General features: G+C 37.1%; 1 protein-coding gene across 1 annotated transcript; it reads right to left on the bottom strand.

Annotated features, from left to right (window-relative positions):
* Positions 1–360: 360 nt before the first annotated feature.
* Positions 361–9,139, bottom strand: rab4a (RAB4A, member RAS oncogene family). Its single transcript, XM_005804215.3, has 8 exons — positions 8,978–9,139; positions 7,318–7,398; positions 7,035–7,149; positions 5,433–5,495; positions 5,203–5,357; positions 4,291–4,386; positions 3,436–3,579; positions 361–2,369 (listed from the first exon to the last, which is right to left on the bottom strand). Exons 1-7 carry the CDS (start codon positions 8,991–8,993, stop codon positions 3,464–3,466), a joined length of 642 nt encoding a protein of 213 aa, XP_005804272.1. The 5' UTR covers positions 8,994–9,139; the 3' UTR covers positions 361–2,369; positions 3,436–3,463.
* Positions 9,140–9,468: the final 329 nt, after the last annotated feature.

Consider the following 9,468-nt stretch of genomic DNA (forward strand, 5'->3'; position numbering starts at 1 on the left):
CATCTGTGACCGAGCCTGTAATGAGCAAAGCAAAGGAAATAAATGAAAACATGTTTTTTCTGTTCAGGTTCATCTAAATAAAACAGTTTGATTTTAAAAAATATCAGTATTGACTATTTTAATAATCCAAATAAAGAAAGAGGTGGAAGTGAGATTTATTTATTACACAGATTGTTTCCACTAGCCAGAATTGGCGAATAGGAACTACTTGAGGAACTTATTGGTACTTTTAGGAGTATTTTTACTACAATGTGTTTTTTACTTTATTATAAAGTATCAGATATCCAGGGTGAGTAACTTCACTGAATGATGAAAGTGAAAAAAATAATTTGGAAAATGTCTTCCTTTGCCTGATTTTATTTTGTAATCATGTTAATAATATGAATTATTTTCATTTTGGTCCGTAAAATACTAAAAATAGCTTAATATTCTGGTCCAGCTAATGATGTAATTATGAACTATTAAAGAATTGTTTTGATCAGTTAGTAATTGAGTTACCTTTTTACCAAATACTTTTTTATTCTTGAGTAATTTCTTAGACGGTTGCTTTTTACTTCAGTAAAATATGTCAAAGTAGTTCTGCTCTTACTTCAGTAGTTTTTGGATCCTCTGCTTACAGCTTATGAAAACCTAAAATATACAAAAATATGTGCAAAATTTTAATATCATATAAAACCATTAAAAAAAAGCATTTTTTAATCCTAAAATTAAATGTCATGACTCACAGAAATAAGGAAAAACTGCTGGCCTGACAGCTTCATGAAGAGGCTGAGCTGCTAAAAACTGTCTGTTTCCAAGGATATTTATAGAAAGCTTAGTGGAAGGAAAAAATGTGGATCTCCCACTGAGATCTAGTGGGAGGTTTTTAATTTGTGATGATTTGATCATAAAAATAACCAAACATTATTGCTTGAAATATAGCAGGGTATGTCATAAATCTATCAGAATATACCAATTTCACTTTTTGAATCAAATTAGACAAAACTGAACTTTTGGATGATTTTCAAATTAGAATATGAAGGATTCAAATAAATAAATCTTTGACTCTAAATACTGAAGTGTTTCCTTCACTGAGAGCTGAAGGGAAGCCGTAGAGAAATAAAAAACCAAAAACAAATGTCCGGTGATGTATTTGTTTTATTTCAAAAACATATGCCAATTATCATAAATTAATAAATTAAAAATCTATGATATTCATGACAAAACAGACACACATGGAAACGAAAGAATCTGGTGACAAAAACAAACAAAACACAAAATGACGACATCCAGACGTGAAACAGCGAAAGCCGCCGTCGTATTTCACAGACTAGATCTGAAAAGCTGCTCTAGTTTGAACCGTGATGGAAAAGTTTAGAGTTCTGTCGCTTATCATGGCTTTAATTAAGCTACTTAGGAAGATGATAACTGAAGCAAAGTGACATGTTAGCCTTAAAAGGTTAAAATAAATAAAGCACACAACAGATAAGATCCAGACTGCAGCTGTGATTGGTTAGCATCAGTCAGACTTTCATGTAAACAAGCAACAATTAGTGAGAGATCTGCCACTTCACTGGCTGCAGGACAAACGTGTTACACAGCCGTTAAAATGGTGACCCGTCCTTCACACACGGAGCACGAGGAGCCAGTGTTTTTAAATATACAGTGGAGCATAAAATGATGCTGAATATGATTTCTAATGTAACACAGATGGAATATCAGCTATAATAAAACACTCCATCTGGGAGAACATGCGTCGGTCTCTATTTACAGAAACTCTGTACAGCGAAAAAAGGGAAATCAGGGGAATTAATGCAAGAAAGGCAGCAGGAAGGGAGGGTGTGTTAGCTGAGGGTGTGTTAATGAGGGCAACGTTTAGTGGAGTGTTTAAACCAGAGAGGGAAACAAAGAGAGAACAGTAGTTCAGGGGGGTTAAAGTTTGGTTTCCATGCCACAGAGTCGATGATAAAGTCGTCTGGTTTGCATTAATTCATCCACATCCAAGCTGGAGCAAAACACCAACCTATTTTACTAACAAATTATCCAGTCAAATCTTGTTTAGTCATGTTAAATGGAGTAAAGGTGGAGTCCAGGCTGCATCAGAGGGAATACAGTGTGACCGTGAGGAGAGAATCATGCAAACGTTTAGCATCCTGGGTGGGATGGTCGGGGGCCATTTTGGTCCAGTAAAGCAGCAGACTGCTGGGAAGATGGCCGGTCTGAGGGAGGGGAGAGGGCCAGGAGGACTTCTCAGCTCTCTGCACATGCAGAAATGAAAATAAAGACTCTGAAGGGTCCGTGCAAAGGTCATGGGAGGGGTCACCAGCCAGCAACCTGAACCCAACACTGTTAGGTTCTCCATGGCTCTTCTTCTTCAGGTCTTTATAAACCTGCCCCACACAGAAACACTGGGTGAATAAGCAAACATTTTCAACCAACAATGCAATTTAAAAAAACATAAAGGATGAATTATGAGGCAGTCAAGGTTAACAAAAAGGTGAGAAATAAATTAGAGCTGAAACAATTAATTGTGATTAAACACATATGAAGTAATCGTGTACTCAAAATGTATCATAGTATTCAAATCTCCAGGTTGTAATATCTGAAACATTATGACTGTAAATGCCAACATTAGGATTTCAAAGTAAATTTAAATTCTGTAATAATAGATTAGAGCTGAAACGATTAATCAGATTATGGTAATTGATTATCAAGTTATTGTGGCATCTTGTACTCAAAATGTACGTTTGTATTCAAATCTCCAGGTTGAAATATCTGAAACGTTATGATTATGAATGCACTGATAAACATCTCAAAGTGTAAATTCTGTTATAATAAATTAGAACTGAATCGATTAATCAGATTAATCGATTATCAAAGTTATGGTCAACTAATTTACTAATCAATTAATTGTTAACCAGAGTGTAGAGACCCCAAAAAGGATATTTTACTGAAAGAATGAGATATTCAGACTATTAATTAAAACAAAAACGTACAAAAACTAAATACATTTTGCACTTAAGATGAAAAACAAATATTTTTCTGTAAATACTCAAAACTCCTCAAGTGGCATTTTAGCCTCACCTGTTCAAATTCTTAAATGTAGATGTATCCTGTGCTAAAACTAAATGCTGTGCTGTTGCACTTTAAGCAATAAAATGTTTATTTTCTTATTTAAAAACAGAAACGTATTTGTTTAGTTGCATTTTAATGTATTTTTAATATTGCATAAAATAGGCTCAAGTGGTTAAATTAAAAAATATGCTGTATGTGTCAATTTTTAAAAACTGATTCATCAATTACTTGTCAAAATAATAGATAGAATAAAATAATTAAATGTACCCATAATTACATTATTGCATCACTAAATCTGAACTCCTGTTTTAATGAAGGAGTAATTAATGACTTTATGTACTGATTTCCTTTGGAAACCTCTGGTTCTCTAAACTTCTTCACCTTCATGTCGTGAATTGCACGAAGTCCACTAGCAGCCACAGTCCTGGGAGCCCTGCGGCTGAGCGCGGCGCGGAGAGCGCAGCTGTCGCAACGCCGCGTCGCCGTACTGGATGCCTGAACCCATCCGCTCTGGATCCAACTCCCCTAGAGCCAGAGAGGCGACCAGACAGCAGAGGAAACGTTAGACGGCCGAGAAGAACCGAGGCAAGTTGATTTTACATAACGAAGAAGAAACAAAACGAGGCCATTTCAGCTGCTGATGAATACATGTAGACTGAAACATGTACTCAAGTAAGAGTAGCACTACTTTAACATATTTTTACTCAAGTAAAAGTTAAAAGTGACCAAGAAATTATTCAAGTAAGAGTGAAAATGTATTTGGTAAAGAGTCCACTGAAGCACTGAGTAACTGATCAAATTATCAGTCATTTAATTTGTAAAACTTACATCATCAGATGGAAAAAAATATAAAGTTAAGTGAGAAATGTTGGTATTTAATGAACCAAAATGACAATAATTTATATAAGTAGCAAACAAATAACAAAATCGGACAAAAGAAAAATTTTCCAAATCAGTTTTTTTTTCCAATATGAAACTTTAACAAAAACTGCAGGTGTGTGTCTGAGTCTGATTAACGTTTTATTGAAACATGTTTGTTCTTCATTCAGTAGAAATACTTCATAATAAAGTTACTCAAGTAAAAGCAAAAAGTACAGCACAGTAAAAACACTCCTAAAAGTAATTTTGTTCAAAAAAAGTTACTCACATACAGTAAATGTAACTGAGTAAATGTAACTCTGACTTGGATGAAATAATATTTGCGGTCTGTGTTGGGGGAACGGGTCGGACTCCTACCGGACTCGATCTTGTTGAGGATTTTGCGAGCGCACTGGACGAAGGCCTCTTCGACGTTCTCCCCCGTTAGCGCGCTGGTCTCCAGGAACATCAGCTCTGAGACACAAACACTCACAGATTAGAGCCTCTGGTTTTCTGCGCACAGCATGACGAGTGAGTCAAACATCATCTGCTCACATTCAGTTCCTCCAACTGTAACATAAAACCATGTAGAGCAGGGCTGACCAACCTGAGGCCCAGGGGCCAGAAATGGCCCCCACATGCACTCAAGAATGACACAAATGTGTTCATTAAGCTTCTTATGTTTAATCAGCGTAACATTATTGCTGACATAGCAATGGAAAATGTTAAGTAAGTCGTATTTTTATAATAAGTAGAACTACATCTATCTAGAAGCTTTTACTGAAAAGCTAACATTACTGCGCCCAAATCAGCTTGTAGTTAGTTTATTAACTTTTATAAATATAGCAAGAGTTTTCACAGATAGAGACCCAAATCCTGCTGAGAATAAATCAGTTCAATCAAATCCTAAACAATTTGAAAACTACACAACCTTCTTCTAATAGAACAAATGTGCTAAATTATTTTAAAGGTTTGGATCTATAACAAATGACCTCCCTTTCCTACAAAAAACTAAACAAAGCAACAAAAAAATAAAAAATCGAGTCTACTTTATTTGCCTGATTTTTTTTAAATTTTCTTTTCTCGCGAGTAATTTTGACTTGACAATTTTGGTCCATATCCAAAACGTCTGGACGCACCTGATGTTCAGCTGTTGACTATATGATGCGTTTATGACGTTTTCCTGATGTGCAACACTTTGAACTGCAGCTGAACTTAAGACTTGTGGATTGATTTATTGACGCGGACTGCTTTTAATTCGGTCAGAAAGCTTTCTGAATCAGCCACTACCGTTTTCCTGAGCGAACCGCGACGCCTCCAGGAACGTGACCTCTCTGTCGGCGTCCAGGTCCTTCTTGTTCCCGCAGAGGATGATGACGATGTTTTGACTGGCCAGCATCCTGGCGTCGCTCAGCCACGTGGTCAAAGCGTTGTACGTTTCCCGACTGCAGAGACGGACACGAGTAAACAGGAGAAGCTGCAGAAACGGACCTCCGACTGGGTTCGGTCGGTTCTGGTACCTGGTGATGTCGTAGACGAGCAGCGCTCCTGCGGCTCCTCTGTAATAACTTCTGGTCACAGACCTGACGGACGCAGACACACGGTCAGTAAGCAGGCGGTGACGCCGAGATTAACTGAGATCAACAGATAAACACCGTCACCAGTCATAGGAAAACGATCAAAGACTGATTCTGGATATCAATTTATCCAGAATGCATTTTGCATTTTGAAGCATTTTGCTTCAAAATGGCAGCTGCTGCTGCCAGACCCAAAACAACACCACTCTTCACATCCTGAACAAGCTGAAGTCAAAAACGAATAATCAGATTTCAGAAAGTTTAGAAATAATCCAGGATTAGTTCTGACTCTTAATATTGATGGTGTTAAAATATCAAATGTGCTTTATTTCATATGAAACCCTGAAAATGATAACAACCTTAAAAAGAGGTTAATATGTCTGGAGTAATAGATTAATAACAGAATAGATTATTCTTATTGATCCCCAAAGTTGTTTTCGTTTTGGGCCAAATCCGGACCCTGAATGCTCTTAAAGGGCCGGTTGTGCCAGAATATAATGATAAAACTTGTGCACAAACTGTTAAAATAGCAATGAATTCTTAAAATTAAATATTATTGAACATCTTTTCAGACCCTCCAGGACTTTGTGATTCTTTTTGTGATTTTTTTACAGTAAAAATCAAAGCGTCTGTGGTACTAATTTGGAAATATTTGCATTTATTTATGGCAGCTAATGCGACTTTTTATTACTCGCTGTATAGATCGTGGACTATAATCTGACATCAATTAAGGCTGAGGCAGCTGTTTAGTACAAGTAAGAAAGATTTTGACAATTTTTGAGAAAAATCTGCAATAAACTCCCAATTATTAGCGCAAAAAAGTCTGGGGGTTTGTTGATTTTCTGTGAATTTCCACGATAATTCTAAAGAAACTGGAGGAACTGATTGATAGAAACTGCATTAATTTGATGGATAACATAACATTTAAGCACACTTGGTGTTTAGTCTAGAATCTAGAGGGCCACATAAAAAGCTATGGTGGGCTGGATTTGGCCCACGGGCCTCGGGTTTGACACGTGTGTCCTAAAGAAAATTGCTTACATTTCTAAGCTTCATAGCCTTTTTGATCTCCTGAAGTCTAAAGAATATAGTTTAAGTTAAAGTATTCAGTCTGTTTTTATTATTGGTTGTCTACGGTAACATCTCACTTTTTTCACTCCATCTCTGCTTCTGATTGGCTGATCAGCGCTGCTCGACGACTCCGCTTCTGGAAGCTCTGATTTCTGGTGAGTTTAAGGTTTGTGAAGGTAAAACAAAAAACATTTTACCCAACCAGATTAAACTCAGGATGGATTACCATGCTGGATTAAAAATGGTTTTATGCATTTATCCTAAGTCAGTTCCAAACCTAAAGCGAGGGACAAATGAACGTACAAACACAAGTGACGAGAGCAACATCATTTATTGTTTCAAACATTTTCTAATGCACCGTGTTATTTTTCTTCTTAAACGTTATCTTCCAGATGTGTTGCTCATGGTCGTTACTGGTTGGTCTGATGTAATAAAGGCTGGAGGCTTAACCTCCGTGTTAATGATGTGATTCACCTGAAGCGTTCTTGTCCTGCGGTGTCCCAGATCTGCAGTTTGACCGTTTTGTTGACGACACTGATGATCTTTGAGCCAAACTCCACACCAATCGTGTGGTTAGATTCATCCTTAACTGGAAGAAAAAGAACATGAAATTAATTTACAGGCAGGTCCTGTTGTCATTAAACTATTTGAAACTATCTCAGTTAATAGACCTAAGAAACTGAACAAAACAGTTTGAAATCTGAAAACAGAGTAAACCGTAAGAGTAGCTGAACGCTTCCACGTGTTTCTGACTTACATCTCTTCTCTATGAACTGGTGCAGCAGACAGGATTTGCCTGTCCCAGCATTCCCAATCACCAGGAATTTAAAGAGGAAATCTGCAGATGGAAGATAGAAAAGAAAAAACCTTAAGAAAATGTTTTTATATTCTGCAATGTTTTGCATGTGAGAGTACTGTTGCCTTGGAGCAAGAATGTTGGCCTGGGAAACAAAAGCAAAAACAAAGAATCATCTGTTTGTTTGTCATGTTTGGTTTTACATTTCTGTAAATAGATTTGGGAGTTTTACAAACAATCTTTGGTTGAGTGTGAAGCATTCCTGTGCTTTTAATTTACTCTTTCACCTTAGCATTTCTAAATACAAATAAAAAGGGATTTTTGTAATCATACACTTGCTTAAATACAGGCAATAATTATGGCTTTCAACCTAAACTACACTATTTGTCACAAAAATCATATAAAAAAACAAAGAAGAAGAAAGGAATCGGGTGATAAAAAGCTTGCTCCGACTGGTCGTACACAAATACTACTTCCTCTTTCCAGGTTGCCTAGGTTCTTTATGCTGTGAAGTAAAGGCTAGCAGTTATCATGCAATACCATCTGAGAGGCCTTACAGATTAAATAAAACCCTGATAAAAGACGCTTTGTAATCATTTCCCAAACTAAAGTTTGACATAATAAACATTCAGTGTTAACCATACATTAATTACCGGTAACTCCACAGTACTTTAATTGAAAGGGACCTTAAACAGGTCATTAAACAGCTGAAAGTAACTTTATAAACAGCAGCCATGTCAGCAATATTATGAGTAACTAATTCAATGCTCTGAATTCAACATCTCTAATGCTAATCTAATTTCTAATGCTAATCTAATCTCCAATGCTCTAATTCAACATCTCATCTAGACTAAGAGTTCATTTGTTCTAATCTATCAAGCAAACTGCAGGAAAGCAGATTCTCCTAAATGTTTTGGAGTCTTGATCTTAACATCAACCTGTCTGTCTGGGATTGCCTGGAGGTCCAGAAGGATCTGAGGGATCTCACATCAGATCTGTGGCCTGATCTCCTATGACCAACAGGGCCACATCAAAAACCACAGGCACGAAACAAACTGGTTTTGTTTCATTTGGGTTTTCCTTCGCTGCGACTTGTTATTAACATTTTCATTTTTGAAAGTAAAGTTTTCCCATTTCTGCCTAAAGGTTTTGCAGATATAACACAAAAAGTTTTTTTGTGATCCGTCAGGACGCAGCATTTAGTTAATCATTAAATAAATATATGGATGAGCATGAACTGAATAAAATAAAGCAATAAAGCAACACAAAGCGTAATTTTTAAAAGAAGACTCACAGATTTCTAAAGGCTCTATTGTGTCCCTGTGCCATCATCCATCCAAATAGGACATTCTTGTGGTTTTTTGTTCACCTCTAAGCAGGTAAAGCCTAAAAGGTCAGTTTGATCCATAAGAACCGCCACGGTAAACTCGACCGTATGATCTATTTAGACTGACAGCTTTGCTTAGAGACTTGAGTCGCTTTGTAAGTGGCTCGGTTAGCCTGGAAGCTATGTGTGTTTTCGTTGGGAAAAAGCCCTGTCGACACACCTGCCTCCTTCTCCTCCCTGCAGCTAAAGAAACAAGCTAGCAGCGGCCCCTCCGCAACAACGCCGCCCGCTTACCGTAGGACTCCGACATCGCCAAGGTGGCGGTTTAACAGCAAACCGATGGGAGCGAAAAACAGCAGCTGACAATAAATTGCTAGCTAAGTAAAGAAATATAGTCCCGTCGAGGATTTCCGTGGATTCCAGCTGATTTTCCCTTCCGATTTCCCGTGTGTTGTTTCAAAATAAAAGCTTTTTGTGGCGAATCCATAACATTTTCCATGTAATGACTCAAAATGACCACGAGGTGGTGCTGCTACTGCTCAATGATTCAAAGCAGATTCAAACTGTTTGACGGTTGTTTCGGTAAAAAACTGGGACTCGTACATATTCACAATAAATGTTTCAAGTCCTTTTTTTGTTTAATTAGTTTATCCACCCAATTTTTTATATAAAACTAATAAAGACTATTACTAATGTTGAATTGTTATGGTCTCACAATCATGAGGTAGACTGGAGGCTTGACACCCTCCACAAAAATGAAACGTCACAATGTTCATTGCTGAAGA

This window comes from Xiphophorus maculatus, chromosome 4 (genome assembly GCF_002775205.1).
Source record: "Xiphophorus maculatus strain JP 163 A chromosome 4, X_maculatus-5.0-male, whole genome shotgun sequence".
In the NCBI taxonomy this organism is placed as follows: Eukaryota; Metazoa; Chordata; class Actinopteri; order Cyprinodontiformes; family Poeciliidae; genus Xiphophorus; species Xiphophorus maculatus.

What these genes read in the sequence shown, in the direction of transcription:
- rab4a (XM_005804215.3), bottom strand. An exon ending in GCAGGACAAGAACGCTTCAG is followed by an intron (nt 5,496 to 7,034) that starts GTGAATCACATC and finishes TGCGTCCGTCAG; the next exon opens with GTCTGTGACCAGAAGTTATT. An exon ending in CTCGTCTACGACATCACCAG is followed by an intron (nt 5,358 to 5,432) that starts GTACCAGAACCG and finishes CCGTCTCTGCAG; the next exon opens with TCGGGAAACGTACAACGCTT.